Source organism: Bombina bombina, chromosome 1 (assembly GCF_027579735.1).
Source record: "Bombina bombina isolate aBomBom1 chromosome 1, aBomBom1.pri, whole genome shotgun sequence".
Classification (NCBI taxonomy): domain Eukaryota; kingdom Metazoa; phylum Chordata; class Amphibia; order Anura; family Bombinatoridae; genus Bombina; species Bombina bombina.
Window position 1 is genome coordinate 490,665,360 of NC_069499.1, and position 20,136 is coordinate 490,685,495.

The 20,136-nt window shown below is 38.9% G+C and overlaps 1 protein-coding gene across 2 annotated transcripts in view; it reads right to left on the reverse strand.

The window, feature by feature from the left end:
• GTF3C3 (general transcription factor IIIC subunit 3) overlaps positions 1–20,136 on the reverse strand; it is a 209,707-nt gene that overhangs the window by 177,987 nt on the left and 11,584 nt on the right. For both annotated transcript variants that reach the window (XM_053698555.1, XM_053698556.1), the window contains exons 2-6: positions 19,521–19,676; positions 13,975–14,092; positions 13,517–13,713; positions 11,807–11,930; positions 11,121–11,312 (exon numbers count right to left, since the gene is read on the reverse strand). In XM_053698555.1, the coding sequence (XP_053554530.1) occupies positions 11,121–11,312; positions 11,807–11,930; positions 13,517–13,713; positions 13,975–14,092; positions 19,521–19,622 (733 nt within the window). In that variant the 5' untranslated portion in view covers positions 19,623–19,676. The remainder of the gene's footprint in view (positions 1–11,120; positions 11,313–11,806; positions 11,931–13,516; positions 13,714–13,974; positions 14,093–19,520; positions 19,677–20,136) is intronic.

Here is a 20,136-nt window from a genome sequence, read left to right on the forward strand (position 1 = left end):
CCATTAGTAAAAGGTCTTGTACACAGCGTAGAAACGCCTCTTTCTTTATCTGGTTTGCTGACAACCTTGAAAGATGAAATCTCCCTTTTGGAGGAGAAGCTTTGAAGTCCAGAAGATATCCCTGAGATATGATCTCTAACGCCCAGGGATCCTGGACATCTCTTGCCCAAGCCTGGGCGAAGAGAGAAAGTCTGCCCCCCACTAGATCCGTTTCCGGATCGGGGGCCCTCACTTCATGCTGTCTTAGGGGCAGCAGCAGGCTTTCTGGCCTGCTTGCCCTTGTTCCAGGACTGGTTAGGTTTCCAGCCCTGTCTGTAGCGAGCAACAGTTCCTTCCTGTTTTGGAGCGGAGGAAGTTGATGCTGCTCCTGCCTTGAAGTTACGAAAGGCACGAAAATTAGACTGTTTAGCCCTTGGTTTGGCCCTGTCTTGAGGCAGGGCATGGCCCTTACCTCCAGTAATGTCAGCGATAATTTCTTTCAAACCGGGCCCGAATAATGTCTGCCCTTTGAAAGGTATGTTAAGCAATTTAGATTTAGAAGTCACATCGGCTGACCAGGATTTAAGCCACAGCGCTCTACGCGCTTGAATGGCGAATCCAGAGTTCTTAGCCGTAAGCTTAGTTAAATGTACTACGGCATCAGAAATAAATGAATTAGCTAGCTTAAGGACTTTAAGCTTGTCTATAATCTCATCCAATGGAGCTGAGCTAATGGTCTCTTCCAGAGACTCAAACCAGAATGCCGCCGCAGCCGTGACAGGCGCAATGCATGCAAGGGGTTGTAATATAAAACCTTGTTGAACAAACATTTTCTTAAGGTAACCCTCTAACTTTTTATCCATTGGATCTGAAAAAGCACAGCTATCCTCCACCGGGATAGTGGTGCGCTTAGCCAGAGTAGAAACTGCTCCCTCCACCTTAGGGACCGTCTGCCATAAGTCCCGTGTGGTGGCGTCTATTGGAAACATTTTTCTAAATATAGGAGGGGGTGAAAAAGGCACACCGGGTCTATCCCACTCCTTGTTAATAATTTCTGTAAGCCTCTTAGGTATAGGAAATACATCAGTACACACCGGTACCGCATAGTATCTATCCAGCCTACATAATTTCTCTGGAATTGCAACCGTGTTACAATCATTCAGAGCCGCTAAAACCTCCCCTAGTAAAACACGGAGGTTGTCAAGCTTAAATTTAAAATTTGAAATGTCTGAGTCCAGTTTACTTGGATCAGATCCGTCACCCACAGAATGAAGCTCTCCGTCCTCATGTTCTGCAAATTGTGACGCAGTATCAGACATGGCTCTATTATTATCAGCGCACTCTGTTCTCACCCCAGAGTGGTCGCGTTTACCCCTAAATTCTGGCAATTTAGATAATACTTCAGTCATAACATTAGCCATGTCTTGCAAAGTGATTTGTATGGGCCGCCCTGATGTACTTGGCGCCACAATATCACGCACCTCCTGAGCGGGAGACGAAGGTACTGACACGTGAGGAGAGTTAGTCGGCATAACTTCCCCCTCGTTGTCTGGTGAAATTTTCTTTACATGTACAGATTGGCTTTTATTTAAAGTAGCATCAATGCAATTAGTACACAAATTTCTATTGGGCTCCACATTGGCCTTTAAACATATTGCACAAAGAGATTCCTCTGTGTCAGACATGTTTAAACAAACTAGCAATTAGACTAGCAAGCTTGGAAAATACTTTTCAAATAAATTTACAAGCAATATAAAAAACGTCACTGTGCCTTTAAGAAGCACAAAAAACTGTCACAGTTGAAATAACAATGAACCAAATTAGTTATAGCAACCAAATTTTCACAGTAAATGCATTAAGTTAGCAAAGGATTGCACCCACCAGCAAATGGATGATTAACCCCTTAGCACCCAAAAACGGATAACAATTTAATATAAGCGTTTTTATCACAGTCAAAACACAGTCTCACAGGTCTGCTGTGAGTGATTACCTCCCTCAAAACTAGTTTTGGAGACCCCTGGGCTCTGTAGAGACGTCCTGGATCATGGAGGAAGAAATAGGAAGACTGTGACTGAATTTTTACTGCGCAATAAAGCGCCAAAATAGGCCCCTCCCACTCATAATACAACAGTGGGGAAGCTCAGTAAACTGATTTTATTCATAAACAAACGACAGCCATGTGGAAAAATAATGCCCATAAAGTTTTATCACCAAGTACCTCAGAGAAAAAACGATTAACATGCCAGTAAACGTTTAAATATAAAATTATGAAATGTTATTAATAAGCCTGCTGCTAGTCGCTTTCACTGCAGTGGAGGCTCAAATATAAGTTAAATGTATACAGTATTTTCTTAGTGAAGTTCCATTCCCTAGAAATACCTCAGTGTAAACATACATACATATCAGCCTGATACCAGTCACTACTACTGCATTTAAGGCTGCACTTACATTACATCGGTATCAGCAGTATTTTCTCAGTCAATTCCATTCCTTAGAAAATAATATACTGCAACATACCTCCTTGCAGGTGAACCCTGCCCGCTGTCCCCTGTTCTGAAGTTACCTCACTCCTCAGAATGGCCGAGAACAGCAAATGGATCTTAGTTACGACCGCTAAGATCATACACAAACTCAGGTAGATTCTTCTTCTAATGCTGCCTGAGAAAGAACAACACACTCCGGTGCTGTTTAAAATAACAAACTTTTGATTGAAGAAATAAAAACTAAGTTTAACAACCACAGTCCTCTCACACGTCCTATCTATTAGTTAGGTGCAAGAGAATGACTGGGTATGACGTAGAGGGGAGGAGCTATATAGCAGCTCTGCTTGGGTGATCCTCTTGCACTTCCTGTTAGGGAGGAGATATAATCCCATAAGTAATGGATGACCCGTGGACTGACTACACTTAACAGGAGAAAACAGATTTTAGATATAAGGCAATGGGGCCGATTTATCAAAGTCTGGCGGACATGATCCACTGTAGTTTATATGTTCAAGTAATTTAATTTGCAGATATAGCAACAAGTATATACCTTGAACACATTCTAGACTTTCTATATAAATTGCATCTTACCATTGAAACTACCATAGAGCCTTTGGGGACACACGAGTTGGTTACTGTTACGCAATAAATGGCATAAGCCATCCACAACATATGGTTAACACAGTTAATAAAACCTCACGTGTTTAAGCATAACATTGATTGAATATAACATCATACAGCAGAGAGCTCAATACATCCCGCACGTTCATATGGTTTCAGCGTACGCTGTAGCCACCTCCAAGTCCTCTGTGACACACCAGTTAACTGCTGTTCAACATTTTTTATTCTGAAGCCATTTGTGCATCACGAATTATAACCAGATGTGTGATAACAGCTGGGATGCATGTATAGCAACATAGGGGCCATGTGTACTTTCAACTTGGTCGCCAGTGTAACCAATTCACATATATGTGTTCATTTCGTGAAACAATTTCCATCTCATTGCCTAACTAGTTCACTCATTTTAGCCTCCGCGTGAAATCTAGTATACCTGGTGATAACCTGACCTCCAGACAGGAATATCTGTCCCATTATTAGTGCTTAACCCTTGCTACTAGTCCTAGAGGCATACACATTATAAATGTATGGAACCAAAATCAACGTAATCACCACTACTCCACTGTGATTCTCACATTTATCCCACTTCTATTTACTACCATTAGAGGGAGTCTGGCTCAATTACCATTAATATTACTGTGGTGATCTGGTACCCCTTTAGTTAAGGCCTGATATTAGTACACATCACCACATTAATTGGTCATTTGGTTGCAGCCTCTCAGAATCTAATTTTTATTACATGTGTGTATGTTTCGTTATTTTAATCAACCTATTAAAAGTTACATTTTAATTGCCACCGGAAACCGACTTACCTTTTAGTCTGGGCATAGAGTGCTATACTGCATTCTTTCTGTGGATTTCTCCTTATCCACATTTTTTGTGCATATGTATCCTAATGCAAAAGCACCAACCCACATATTATGTGATAATTTAATAAAACACAGCAACAAATCATTTAGTTACCAATAGCTATATTAATACTTAATATTAGTGGGGACTGCCTATTATAGTGCCATTGTTTGCCCTTGTATATAAAAATAGATCAAACCTAGTTGGACTGTTAAACCCTTTTGAGACTATTTGTTTGGCATGCAACCCCATGAGAGGGAGCTTATCAATGATATATAAAATATTAATTGATATATAAAAAAGGCACCAAGAGAACAAATCAGAAAGCTCAACCTATTACAATTAGTATTAGTTATATAGGGATATGCTACCTGGTAATGTATTCTGCAAAAGGGAAATAAACAGAGAGAGGAGGCTGTACCGGTGTAAGGTGCAGCCAAAAAGACCAGGAGAAAAGCAATCACCTTAAATAAATGAAATGCTAAAGAATGTCATATAATAACAAATGTAATCAAAATACATAAAGCAAGAAATAACAATCCTAAATAAATATAGCACATAACATTGAAACATACATAGAACAGACAGACAGAAAAACACATGGGCCCCTCATTCAGCTCCTAAACAATGACCTAAGCCGGCAATAAAGTCCAAGTTCACAGCAGTATGAAACACCATTCAAAGCAACAGCAGTTGTAAATCCAATATGCGTGTGAATGGATGAGATGAAAAAATTATGATGAAAAACACAAGTTATAATGAATGGTAATGATGATTAATGAAGGTAATGAATGTATGAAACGGCACAGCAGTGATAATAATACAGCAGTCACAAATGTAGATGAAACATGAATCACTTAGGCCAGCATAGAGCACATAAACAAATTCAGCGTTCCTGCAATCATCAAGATCTTAATGCCTAGTGTGGGGTATCCACATGAGAAGGGGTGTGAGTGGGGTCGAGTGTTAAAGGTGTTCAGACATCCATAGTGTAATGAGCTATAGTTCATACCAAACTCAATATACCCCGGATAACAGTCTCACAAATGAACAGTCCCAATATTACTCACTACTCCTCCACACTACGGCTATCTGTACATTTAAATTAAATTTGGAACATATAAAACTTTTGGAAAAAGGGTTAAGCTTTTGTCCTAGTGCTAAATTAGACACCTTTCAAGTGATTAAAGATCTTCACCTCTTTGCACGTAAATTGGAGCTCAAGAAAATTATGACACACAGAACTACTATTGACCTAACTGATCAAAAAGATAGAGAAGCTATTAACACCCTTGAACAACTTCTGACTGACCAAGAAATTGGTGTTAGAACTGAAATAAAACCTAAGACGGGTTTCAAGAAAAAATCTACATATATGCCGAGCTTTTCAACTATACCAAGCATAGCCACCTTCGTTAAAAATGTTACTGCAGAAGTTGAACAGATCCAATTTACTGGCATCATAAGTGATAACCTTACCCGTAAAGAATGCTTTGCACTAAATGAACTAATGCGGCACAATGAGTTAGTGATAAAACCAGCCGATAAAGGAGGGAATGTAGTCATCCTTGACCAACAATATTATATGGAAGAAGCAAATAAGACAGTTGGCTGTTGTTGAACAATATCAAAAAGTAATTCAGGAAGCATTCTTTAAATCCCATAATGAGCTATTGTTTTTGCTCAATGATGCTAGAAGGGAAGGCCTTATAACAGGGCAAGAACGAGGCTTCCTCTATAACGATAAGCCTAAAGTGCCAGTCTTTTACTGGACACCTAAGCTACATAAGTCGGCAACTAAACCCCCGGGACGCCCTATTATATCTGGGATAGGGGGGCCCACTGAGAGTATTAGTCAATATGTAGATTCTTTCTTGAAGCCATTCTTACCTGAATTGAGAACGTTTACCCAAGATTCAATAGATGTGATCAGAAAATTGGATGGTATTACTGTATCAGAAAATACTCTTTTTGTTTCATTAGATGTTGAATCTTTATATTCTTCCATCCCACATAAGATAGGCATTCAAGCATGTGAAAGTTTTTTAAAAACAAGAGGTACTGATTTTGACACGCATACTAAATTTGTAATTAAGCTTCTGGATTTTGTACTCAAAAACAATATATTCACGTTCAATGGTAAATATTACAAGCAAATTCGAGGTACTGCCATGGGGGCCACGTGCGCTCCCACCTATGCCTGCCTACACCTAGGTTTCTGGGAGAACCAGGTTGTATTTGGAGAACTGGCCGCTTGGGTGGAAGCGCACGTGACCCTATGGATTAGATACGTGGATGATATTCTGATATTATGGGAGGTCTCTAAAAATGAGTTACAGGAATTTGTAGATATTTTGAATCAAAATAGTTTCAATATATTTCTTACATGTACAAGTAAGTACTCAAGTATTAGCTTTTTAGATCTGCTCATAAGTAAGAAATGTAACTTGATCCACACAGAAGTGTACCGAAAACCCACTGCCTCTAATAGTGTACTGCTAGGTACCAGTCACCATCCTGAAAATTTGAAAAAAGGAATCCCTTACGGCAATTCCTTCGCTTACGTAGAGCATGTTCTGATGTATACACTTATAACAAGCAGGCCTTGGAAATGGCTGACAGATTCCACAAGAGAGGGTACTCAAAAAGAGCAGTAAAGAGAGCAAAATTTTGAGCTTTAAATCAAGACATGACCTACTGTATGGTCAGAGAGAAAAGCCTACTGAAGAAAATAAAATACGGTTCATAACAAAATATAATTCACATTGGCAAAAGTTGATAATGATTCTCAAAAACAATTGGCATTTATCATCTCATGATGAAGGTGAATACCCGTCAATGACAGCACGGAGATCCAGTAACCTTAAAGATTTGCTTGTTAAAAGTGAATTTATGAGGTGACCCAAAAGGATTGGTTATCTAACATTTCACAAAACATTGTGGGGTGCTCTCCCTGTGGTCATTGCGTAGCCTGTTCCTTCGTTAAGAGAACCAAGACGTTTGAAACCACTATTGGTAAAAGTTATCATATTAAATCTTTTATTAACTGTTCCAGTACAGGTATTATCTATCTGCTATCATGTGCATGTCCTTGTTTTTATATAGGTAAAACCTATAGAGAATTTAGGGCACGTATTTATGAACATCGCAATGATATTAAACAATTGAACCTAGACAGCCCAATCGCTAGACACTTTGCTCAGTTCCATGACTCCAAACTGGATAGTTTGGAATTCATTGGAATTGAGCAAGTGAAACAACATAGAAGAGGTGGCAATATTGACACCATCCTTCTTCAAAAAGAAACAAGATGGATTTATAATCTGAGAACCTTGTCCCCTATAGGACTAAACAAAAAAATTGAGTTTGCTTCTTTTCTCCCAAAGAGTTAATATCTGGGTTTTAATTATGTATTAAAGTTATACATCTTCCCTACTCTCAGGGCCCTCCTAGGATATCAATGTGCCCCTTCACGTATATTTTGAATATGTAAATTATCAAATAGTGTTATAGCAGAAATAAATAAATAATGTATCCCATTACACAGATCTACATAGAATTTTGTACACATTTAATATTGATTAAGTGTTTCTATTCAGAATCAATATTTAATACCTAGGTTTCAACATGTAGTTTTTTGTAAATATGATTAAATATTTAGATAGGTTTCCTGTTTTATGGTTGTCCTTGTGTTTTTGTCTGTTTTGCTAAAGTGAGAATTGTTTCAATGATCAAGTATAGTTAGTAGTTTAAAAAGCATTTTGTTTGGCAACTTGAAACACATTGCTGCTTGATTTGTTTATTTATTATGGCTGCTGCCCCAAAAACGAATTGCCATCTTAAGGATCTATGACCCTTCAGTAACATGGTCTCCCTACTACCAATAAGATACGTTCCTTAACACACCACATCACTACCCGGAAGAAGCTCCGTGCTGCGAGTAAGGAGTGAAACGCGCAGAAGGACGCGTCGGTGTGCAGCGTCTTGTCCGTGGGATCCCCCCACTTGTTGGATCTTCAGTGCCTGCTTCATGATACGTAGTCGATGTACGGATAGCCGTAGTGTGGAGGAGTAGTGAGTAATATTGGGACTGTTCAATTGTGAGACTGTTATCCGGGGTATATTGAGTTTGGTATGAACTATCGCTCATTACACTATGGATGTCTGAACACCTTTAACACTCGACCCCACTCACACCCCATCTCATGTGGATACCCCACACTAGGCATTAAGATCTTGATGATTGCAGGAACGCTGAATTTGTTTATGTGCTCCATGCTGGCCTAAGTGATTCATTTTTCATCTACATTTGTGAGTGCTGTATTATTATCACTGCTGTGCCGTTTCATACATTCATTACCTTCATTAATCATCATTACCATTCGTTATAACTTGTGTTTTTCATCATAATTTTTTCATCTAATCCATTCACACGCATATTGGATTTACAACTGCTGTTGCTTTGAATGGTGTTTCATACTGCTGTGAACTTGGACTTTATTGCCGGCTTAGGTCATTGTTTAGGAGCTGAATGAGGGGCCCATGTGTTTTTCTGTCTGTCTGTTCTATGTATGTTTCAATGTTATGTGCTATATTTATTTAGGATTGTTATTTCTTGCTTTATGTATTTTGATTACATTTGTTATTATATGACATTCTTTAGCATTTCATTTATTTAAGGTGATTGCTTTTCTCCTGGTCTTTTTGGCTGCACCTTACACCGGTACAGCCTCCTCTCTCTGTTTATTGCCCTTTTGCATATTAATTGATATACACTCTAAAAAAATTGCACCAACAGACTTGACCACAATCTTTAGACACATGGGTAAATCACCCTCTTCTATGAGCATCAGTGAAATAAACTTGAAAATACTATGTAGATGGTACCTTAATCCTAGCCTGCTAGCCAAAATATAACCACACACAGATGATACTTATTAGAGAGGTTGCGGACAAGAGGGAACACTTGCGCACATTTAGTGGGAATGCCCAATATTAAAACCCAAGAGATCCACACAGAAATCAAGCATGTCCTAACACATGAAATACCGTTTGATCCCTTGATAATTTTAATTAACAAACTGCCCAAACTAAAATGTAAATATAAACAAACGCTTGCCTATCTCATGATTAGTGGTGCCAGACAATTGATACCCAGGCTATGGAAAAAGATGTCAATACCTACTATACAAGACTGGAGACATATCACATGGTTGTTGTCACTAGAAAAATATCAACAGACCAGTCGTAGTGACTTCTACTATTCTGTAAAATTCTACTGGGAAGAATAGTTATCCTCATTGCGATCAACTATCTAATCTATATACACTGTAGAACACCCCCATAAGATCATGCGGGAAACATAAAGTTACTATTTGAATGTAATTATGCATTTGATCACAGCTGATATACCCTAAACATGTTGTATTGCTAAGATTACACTAGTTAACCTACCCGTCTCTATAATTAGATTGATTGCATCAGGAAAAAAAAACCTGAAATGTATCTTTTGTTTTTCCTATGTTTGTAAAACTTTAATAAAAATAAAATAAAAAGTAGTGTCCCAGGGCTCAGATGCACACGTGCACTTCCTTTTATGTTCACTTTAAATTTACATAGCCCTTTTTTATGCAAAAATATTTGTAACATGCTCTTTCATTAATAAAAACATCACAATACTATGGGCAAGATTTATTAAGCTGCATTCACAGCTTTTGAGGCTTTCAGGTGCAGGTTACTTGAGAACTTGTCTGTCTGCAATCGGGATACCATTTCCCCTATGTCTCTTTAATGCAAACAGGGCAAACCACCCTACAATCTCGCTAGTTATACTATAATATATAAAGCACCAAGCTAATACAGAAGTATAAAGCATGTCACTAACAAGAAGGAGTCAGCACTTTATTTTAACAGAGTGTAAGGGGGTCAGTCTGTGAGAGGGCTGAGCCAGTAAGAGTGAGAGGTTCGGCCAGGAACAAAAATAGCTGCATTGTCAGAGGGGCAGGGTCGTGAGCAGTGAAGTGAGCCAGTGAGGGAGGCTGGAAGAGAGAGAGCAGATAGGGGTCCATACTTTTATGAAAGTTGGTTAAGTGGGTGGGGACAAGCCTGTGACCAAAAGGTCTGAAAAGAGAGAGGTGAGTGATGCAAATCCAGTGACAGTGGCTGGGCAAGTGAAAACGGTGCACGGCCAGTGATAGAGGCTTAGTACGGGAGAGCGTGAGGCACTGAATTAATGACAACAAGATGGACAGAGGTAAATGGAGTCATATCACTGCGTTCTATAATTCTACATGTATTAGATAAATATTGTTACATAATTAAATTATGTACAGTGAGCTTTTATAAATGCAGAATAAAAATAAAGTATCTGATACATAGTTCATGGTTTAAAAAAACAAAACACATTTCAGAAGCCACAGTTGGTGCTTTGTGGTGCATAAAAGATGGAAATAGATTACAATAGTTAAAGGGCCATTATAGCTAAAAATCACATGCTCTAATTATTTAGAGAATTTAATTTAAGCACTAGCAACCCTGCAACTCTATATGTTTAACCCTGTCATAGAGTTAGAGGGTCACTAGTGCTAAAATTAAATGCTCTAAAGAATTAGAGCAAATAATATCTCCACAATAATGGCCCTTTAGATTCTCCAACCATCTACAAAATCCTGCCCTTTTATAAGAATACAGAGAGTGTAGAAAATCACTTCTGTCTGTCAGCTGAAAGATATCTTGAATTCACTTTTATTTAATAATTTCCCAACAAAGATGAAACGGGTGATTCCTTTCGTTAGAGCACGCCATTTTATCACTAGCAATTTGCAAAGGCGTTAAACACACAGCAGAAGTACCATTCGAGAAACTGAGCGACTTTATGAGTAGTACTGTTGACTAGATCAGCAGCAGTTTCCGCAGGAGACCAGCAGCAGTACTTCAATTATGTGTTTAACCCATTTGTAATGTTGCTAGTGTTAAAATGACATAAGTTAACAAATTAGAGTGTTTCATTTTATAACTATAGTGGCCCTTTAAGGCTAGATGTCTGTAGAGTACACAACTCCTTGCACCCTTTTCTATGTGTGTGTGTATATATATATATTTTTTTTTTTTTTTTTTTTTTTTTTTTATGAAGATAGTGTTGTGTCATTGTGCCATACATACTGAAATATTTCAATACAATTGCCCACATACCTTTGGAGTAACAAAATATTGCTTGCTTGATATTGTCTTGTTCTAAAGACATCTCTGCTAAGCGAACCCATTCTTCTGTGTCACTGGGATTTAGATGAGCAGCTATCAGCTCAAACTGCAGTGACTTCTCCATGTCACCTTGGTCCTCATATATCATGGCAAGAGTTGAAAAGGGTTCATATGCGAGGGGGGCTGGAAAACAATCATACATAAATATGAAAATTCCAATAAAAGATTGCGCTTTGTCAGTTAGAATATCTTGTATTCAAAACTTTTCTATCAACATTTAAAAATGCAGCATTTAAACATACTTTATAGAATTAATAAATATATTGTGAAAGCGGTTTAATTTTAAACTAACATACCAGTAGTAGTTGTACACTTCACTTAAAAAATACTTCCTAATAATGCTCAGTGAGCATTGGTAAAAAAATATCTGTCAACCAATGAGCACTAGCAGATAATACCTGACAGCCTATTAGCTTAACAGGAAGTCACTATTAGCAGGACCTGCACAAGTGATACAGCTTTAATTTAAAAGGGACATTAAACACTAAATATAGTTTATAAGCATAGTATAGAGGTTACGTAATTAATTGCGCAATTCAATCACTAAATTACAACTGGAACACACAATCATAGCAATGTATCAAATCCACATTTACATTTGTGCACTAACAATATACCTTGTCTGATGATTTCCATGCACATTATTATGGCTTCTTCTTTCTCTCCTCGAGCAAATCGAATATTAGCCTCTCCCATAAGGCCTCTCAAAGCTCTAGGAAGTTTACTACGAGGCCTCTTCTCCTAACCCAAATAGGGATTGCAAAAAAATAGGTCAATAAAGGAAAATGATACATTGAATTAGATATAGAAAGCTCAACATAATCTGTGTGCAAGGGACTTATGTTTCTCTGTTAAAGGTACTGCATAAATGTTTCACTTTGCACAAACTGCTCTCTCATTTTCCACACATTTCTTAAACATTAAAATTTGTGATTCAGATAATCATTTTATCTGTGAATGTGACTAAAATGAATTGACACGTTGCACGGACCATCTCAGCAGGAGTTTGGACGGGAGGAAGATTTACTTCAGGTAAACAGTTATTACTGTTATTCCTTAGAAGACACTTTGAAGTAAATTAATATGGCCATTGTGACACAAAATTGTGACACAAAATTAAAAAGGTAGCAAAAATTAATTATAATGCAAACCATTTCAACTAAAATAATGCAAATCCATGAAGTGTTTAGAACAACCATACGTTTTGATAAACACTCCAACATATTTGATCTACAGACCCGAACAAATGAAAGGAAGGAGAATATGCTAAAATATGTTCATCTCATATAAACAGAATGCTAACAAAGCCATTACAGATATTGCTTATATGCACTATGCAAGCTAATCCTAACTAACCACAGAGAAACATCTCTCTGTCTGCCATGCAACACTATTAATCACGTGACCTAGCAAGATTTCTTTCTGCCATGCAACACTATTAATCACATGACCTAGCAAGATTTCTTTCTACCATGCAACACTATTAATCACATGACTTAGCAAGATTTCTTTCTGCCATGCAACACTATTAAGCACATGATCTAGCAAGATTTCTTTCTGCCATGCAACACTATTAATCACGTGACCTAGCAAGATTTCTTTCTGCCATGCAACACTATTAATCACATGACCTAGCAAGATTTCTTTCTGCCATGCAACACTATTAATCACATGACTTAGCAAGATTTCTTTCTGCCATGCAACACTATTAATCACATGACCTAGCAAGATTTCTTTCTGCCATGCAACACTATTAATCACATGACCTAGCAAGATTTCTTTCTGCCATGCAAAACTATTAATCACATGACCTAGCAAGATTTCTTTCTGCCATGCAACACTATTAACCACATGACCTAGCAAGATTTCCTTCTGCCATGCAACACTATTAATCACATGACCTAGCAAGATTTCTTTCTGCCATGCAACACTATTAATCACATGACCTAGCAAGATTTCTTTCTGCCATGCAACACTATTAATCACATGACCTAGCAAGATTTCTTTCTGCCATGCAAAACTATTAATCCCATGACCAAGTTAGATATGTTTCTGCCTTGCAACACTATTAAATCACTAGCAAATTTTCTCAGGAACCCAAAATCTCAAAATGGGTGATACTTTTTTTCTATATACAATGTCATATTTTGAGCTAAATGCAGATCGCTACCTTTACTTGCTAATCAGGCCATTCACAGTCACCTACACTGCATATAATGGCTTATAAAGATTACTTTTTGTTGGCCTGTATAAATCACATTTCAAATGCTTTTCAAGATTTTGTCTACAAATTAGTGCAATTTTGGACTATTTTGTAAATAATTTACTCTCATCATCTTTTTATTTTCTCGATCTATTTCCATTTCCAAGGCAAACACGTCTCCAACAGAAGGTTGTTCTGGATTTCCTTCCCCTTCGCCATCTTGTTCTTCTTCCTCTTCCTCATCTTCATCGTCCTCATCTTCCCCAATCATTGATGCAAATGCCCGATGAATTGATTTGCTAACACCATCTGGGGTCTCTTCTGTTAAACATCATCAAACAGAATAAGATGAGAAAATAACAACAAGGTGCCAACATAATTAACATGTAAAAAAATAATTCTGTTAATCAAAACTTTTTTAATAAAGTTACATTTTACAGTCAAATATTTATATATACTGCGTCAGCATAATTTGTTCTAGGACATTCATATTTCTGCTACATCGACATTTATGTTGATTTTGCTTTACATTTTTTCTAAATCCCTCTCTAAAGATTTGTTTACAAAGCTTATGATATATACCGTCATCATCATCGTCGTCAATGTTATGACGTTTTGTGCGCCCTTTTCCTGATGTGGATGGAATACTAGCGTCGTCTGTATTACACTCTGCAGCATCTGCACTTGTTTCTAAAGAATCCTAAGAGAAACAAATAGAAAGGTTGATAGAAAACAAAAGCATAAGCTCAGAGCTTAAAACATTTTGAAAACTGAAGCACAAAACTATTTAAGGGATAAAAATGCTAATAGTAACATGTAGTTAATTACACTCATTTAAGCATTTGTTAAAAAAGAAAGTATTTGATAGTGGTGCTAATCAGTGTTTACGTCCAAAAAAAAAGGAGCTGCACACTCATTTAACAGACAGTTCAAAAATTGACTTAATTTGTTTATTTAAAAGCAAAATTACACCAGTGGGTATCTGAAATTACAACTCCTGGTGTACATCCGCTTTTAAATGAATGAATAAGTTTATTTTTTAACCATTGGCAGTTAAACTAGTATGTAACTATTTCTCATTTGGACTATAGTATTAGCAGTTGTAAAAATTCATATTAACAATGTACTCATGATTTTATACCTCATCAAACTCAATTGATGTAGTATATATAAATAAACTAAACACCAAAACAAAAAAATACTTTCACTAATAAACCATCGTTAAGGTCTACATTAAAATAAGGCTTGACAAATCCAGGCACCAAGGTGTCAATGACAACTTAAAAGCTTGACCCAGTCAGACCTTGAGACCTGTACCTAGTCATACTTTCCAGTGCTTGAGTGTACCATTATCTCCTGAGATATACAATTCCCCAATCTGAGGCATGAGTTGCTGATGGAATATGAAGGAATGGGACTTGCTCTCTCTAACCTAAAATTCTTAATTCTTTGGCAGTATAGCGTGTAGGATCGCTCCCAAAATTTCTATCGCTTAATAGTAACTGAGTTAGTGTGTGACAGTCTAGACTATGCAGCCAATGAAGGAGAAGAAGAGAAGTTAAGCATGGAAATAAAAGGAGATCCCATCCCTGCCAAAAATTTACTGTTGCCTGGTGAGAAGGGCAATTTTGCTTTCTCCAGGAGCTGCTCAAGAAGCTGGGAATAATCTAAAAAGAAGTAGCATCTGCCTTTCCTGCTTAGTAAGCAAGAGTAAGGGAGAAGAGCTTACAAACGTAAGGGAGAATGGCTTTGGAGTCAGGCTAGTAGTTCGCAAGAGAAAGTAAGGGAGAAGAACTCTGGAGTCCGGCTAGTAGCTCACAAACGAAAGGGAGAAGAGATCTGGATTCAGGCTAGTAGCTCACAGTAGTATGGAAGAAGGGATCTGGATTCAGGCTAGTAGCTCACAGTAGTAAGGGAGAAGGGATTTGGATTCAGGAGTGAATTACGGGAGAATGGCTTTTGAGTCAGGATAGTAGCTCGCAAGAGTGAGTAAGAGAGAAGAGCCAAGCTAGTAGCTCACAGGTGTAAGGGAGAAGGGATCTGGTTCAGGCTAGTAGCTCACAGTAGTAAGGGAGAAAGGCTTTGGAGTCAGACTAGTAGCTCAAAGGAGTAAGGGAGAAGAGCTCTGGATTCAGGCTAGCAGCTCACAGTAGTAAGGGAGAAGGGATCTGGATTCAGGCTAGTAGCTCAAAAGAGTGATTTACGGGAGAATGGCTTTTGAGTCAGGCTAGTAGCTCGCAAGAGTGAGTAAGAGAGAATAGCTCTGTAGTCAGGCTAGTAGCTCACAGGCATAAGGGAGAAGGGATCTGGTTCAGGCTAGTAGCTCATAGTAGTAAGGGAGAAGGGCTTTGGAGTCAGACTAGTAGCTCAAAGGAGTAAGGGAGAAGAGCTCTGGAGGGAGGCTAGTAGTTCACAGTAGTAAGGGAGAAGAGCTTTGGAGTCAGACTAGTAGCTCAAAGGAGTAAGGGAGAAGAACTCTGGATTCAGGCTAGTAGCTCACAGTAGAAAGGGAGAAGGGATCTGGATTCAGGCTAGTAGATCAAAGGAGTAAGGGAGAATGGCTTTAGAGTCAGGCTAGTAGCTCGCTCGCAAGAGTGAGTAAGGGAGAAGAGCTCTGGAGTAAGGCTAGTAGCTCACAGGATAAAAGGGAGAAGGGATCTGGTTCAGGCTTGTAGCTCACAGTATTAAGGGAGAAGGGCTTTGGAGTCAGGGTAGTAGCTCACAAGAGTGAGTGAGGGAGAAGAGCTCTGGAGTCAGACTGGTAGCACACAGGCAAAAGGGAGAAGAGCTCTGGAATCAGGCTAGTAGCTCACAGGAGTAAGGGAGAATGGCTTTAGAGTCAGGCTAGAAGCTCGCAAGAGTGAGTAAGGGAGAAGAGCTATGGAGTCAGGCTAGTAGCTCACAGGTGTAAGGGAGAAGGGTTCTGGTTCAGGCTAGTAGCTCACAGGCGTAAGGGAGAAGAGATCTGGATTCAGGCTAGAAGCTCACAAGAGTAAGGGAGAAGGGATCTGGATTCAGGCTAGTAGCTCACAGGAGTAAGGGAGAAGGGCTTTGGAGTCAGACTAATAGTGCAAAGGAGTAAGGGAGAAGGGCTTTGGATTCAGGCTAGCAGCTCACAGGAGTAAGGGAGATTGGCTTTGAAGTCAGGCTAGTAGCTCGCAAGAGTGAGTAAGGGAGAAGAGCTCTGGAGTCAGGCTAGTAGCTCACAGGCATAAGGGTGAAGAGTTATAGAGTCAGACTAGTAGCTAACAGGCTTAAGGGATAAGGGATCTGGTTCAGGCTAGAAGCTCACAGGAGTAAGGGATCTGGATTCAGGCTAGTAGCTCACAGGAGTAAGAGAGAAGGGTTTTGGAGTCAGGCTAGTAGCTCACATGAGTAAGGGAGAAGGGCTTTTGGAGTCAGACAAGTAGCACACAGGAGTAAGGGAGAAGAGCTTTGGAGTCAGGCTAGTAGCTCGCAAGAGTGAGTAAGGGAGAAGAGCTTTGGAGTCAGGCTAGTAGCTCGCAAGAATGAGTAAGGGAGAAGAGCTCTGGAGTAAGGCTAGTAGCTCACAGGCAAAAGGGAGAAGAGCTCTGGAGTCAGACTAGTAGCTCAAATGAGTAAGGGAGAAGAGCTCTGGAATCAGGCTAGTAGTTCACAGGAGTAAGGCAGAATGGCTTTAGAGTCAGGCTAGTAGTTCACAGGAGTAAGGTAGAATGGCTTTAGAGTCAGGCTAGTAGTTCACAGGAGTAAGGGAGAATGGCTTAAGAGTCAGGCTAGTATATCGCAAGAGTGAGTAAGAGAGGAGCTATGGAGTCAGGCTAGTAGCTCACAGGTTTAAGGGATAAGGGATCTGGTTCAGGCTACTAGCTAACAGGAGTAAGGGAGAAGGGATCTGGTTCACGTTAGTAGCTAACAGGCGTAAGGGTGAAGAGATCTGGATTCAGGCTAGTAGCTCACAGGAGTAAGGGAGAAGGGATCTGGTTCAAGTTAGTAGCTAACAGGCGTAAGGGTGAAGAGATCTGGATTCAGGCTAGTAGCTCACAGGAGTAAGGGAGAAGAGATCTGGATTCAGGCTAGCAGCTCACAGGAGTAAGGGAGAAGAGATCTGGATTCAGGCTAGTAGCTCACAGGAGTAAGGGAGAAGGGATCTGGTTCAAGTTAGTAGCTAACAGGCGTAAGGGTGAATAGATCTGGATTCAGGCTAGTAACTCACAGGAGTAAGGGAGAAGAGATCTGGATTCAGGCTAGCAGCTCACAGGAGTAAGGGAGAAGAGATCTGGATTCAGGCTAGTAGCTAACAGGAGTAAGGGTGAAGAGATCTGGATTCAGGCTAGTAGCTCAAAGGAGTAAGGGTGAAGAGATCTGGATTCAGGCTAGTAGCTCACATGAGTAAGGGAGAAGAGATCTGGATTCAGGCTAGTAGCTAACAGGCGTAAGGGTGAAGAGATCTGGATTCAGGCTAGAAGCTCACAGGCGTAAGGGTGAAGAGATCTGGATTCAGGCTAGCAGCTCACAGGAGTAAGGGAGAATGGCTTTGAAGTCAGGCTAGTAGCTCGCAAGAGTAATGGAGAAGAGCTCTGGAGTCAGGCTAGTAGCTTGCAAGAGTGAGTAATGGAGAAGAGCTCTGGAGTCAGGCTAGTAGCTCACAGGAGTAAGGGAGAAGGGATCTGGATTCAGACTAGTAGCTCACAGGAGTAAGGGAGAATGGTTTTGGATTCAGGCTAGCAGCTCACAGGAGTAAGGGAGATTGGCTTTCAAGTCAGGCTAGTAGCTCGCAAGAGTGAGTAAGGGAGAAGAGCTCTGGAGTTAGGCTAGTAGCTCACAGACATACGGGTGAAGAGTTTTAGAGTTAGACTAGTAGCTCACAGGCTTAAGGGATAAGGGATCTGGTTCAGGCTAGTAGCTAACAGGCGTAAGGGTGAAGAGATCTGGATTCAGGCTAGAAGCTCACAGGAGTAAGGGATCTGGATTCAGGCTAGTAGCTCACAGGAGTAAGGGTTTTAGAGTCAGGCTAGTAGCTCACATGAGTAAGGGAGAAGGGCTTTTGGAGTCAGACAAGTAGCGCACAGGAGTAAGGGAGAAGGGCTCTGGATTCAGGCTAGTAGCTCATATGGGTAAGGGAGAAGGGCTCTGGATTCAGGCTAGTAGCTTGCAGAAGTAAGCTAAAATCGCTTTGGAGCTCACAGAATAGGTAGGAGCCCACAGGAAGGAGTGTTTGATGCCTCATGCATTATTACTACAGACTTTAGTATTAAACTGCAAAATGTTATTGTTTACATAAACACATTAATTATTTAGGTGTTAAGTAAAATTAAGGGAAGTAGTAGTAGAAGGGTCAAAAAAAATTATTAAAAAACCAAAACACGAATACCAGCAACCACCAAAAAATCATCACCATATCCTCTTAAGACTTTACAAGCATTGAGCTTTGCAATGTTCTGAAGTAGCCAGGCATCTAGAGATCTGCTGTATCGTATGCCACTAAACATAATAATTCACACATAGAGGAGTGCTACTCTTACACATGCTGGTCCATTGACAATAAAGTAAAACAGCTGGGTGAAATTTGCTTCCTTTTTTTTTTTAAGAAATCAGATCCATCAGGGTTGGAAACATGATCCCAGGTCTTTATCTGAGCTAAGATTCATAGTAAGTGGAGAATTACAATTTTAAATAACATATATTATCCAGCTTAACACAAGCTTTTCAAAAATGTAAATACCCACATGAGAAGGTAATGTTTCTTCAATGAAATACTTTATGTGACATTTCATATAGGATATTTTCTAAAACATTAACATCCTGAAACATCTTCAAAGCCAGAATGGAATGGTTTCTAAAATGTACCCTTGACTTGACACTTCACTATATTTTATTTTATTATTCCGGAAATTAATTATATAAATTTGCATACAATTTTTAAAAATAATGTTGACTGCTTTAAAAAAAAAAAAAAATTACTAAAAAAAAAAAAAAATGTAAGCTTTATTAAACAATAAATGACTGGATTAAAAAAAAAAGACTCAACAATGAGTAGGCTATCAGTCTTACAAGTTTAAACAAACAAAGCTGTGTCATGTCCTGCATTGAAAGTCATAGGCTATTTTTAATACTTCTTATTAACCACACCCACAAAGTAAGCTTACCTGTTTCTCATTGGCAAGCCTTTCTTCTCTACGCTTCTCAAACTCCTCAAAAGAAATAGTCCCTTCCAGGTAATCGATTAGTTCAGGACTAAAACCAGACATCTTTACGTGGAATTAGCACAATATTTAATTTGCAAACACTGGATTTATGTCATTCTATAAAAGAAAAAGGAAGAGAGAACTAAACTAGTATACATGTTAATTTCAGAAAGATGCACTAAAAGGGACAGGTAACGCATACACTTTTAAACAACTTTCCATTTTATGTCTATTATCAAATTTGCTTCATTCTCTTGTTATCCTTTGCTGAAGGAAAAACATTGCACTACTGGAAGCTAGCAGAACACATCTAGTCAGGCAATCACAAGAGACAAATGTGTGCAGGCACCAATAAGTAGCTAGCTCCCACTAGTATAGGATATGTGCGTATTCTTTTTCTAAAAGGGAAACCAAGAGAATGAAGCATATTTGAAAATAGAAGTGAATTCAGAAGTATCTTAAAAATTATACACTCTTTCTGAATTATGCAAGTTTAATTTTGACTTTCCTATCCCATTAATAACAAACTATACTAACAATTTATTGTTACAATACATCAACTTAGTTTTTAGAAAGT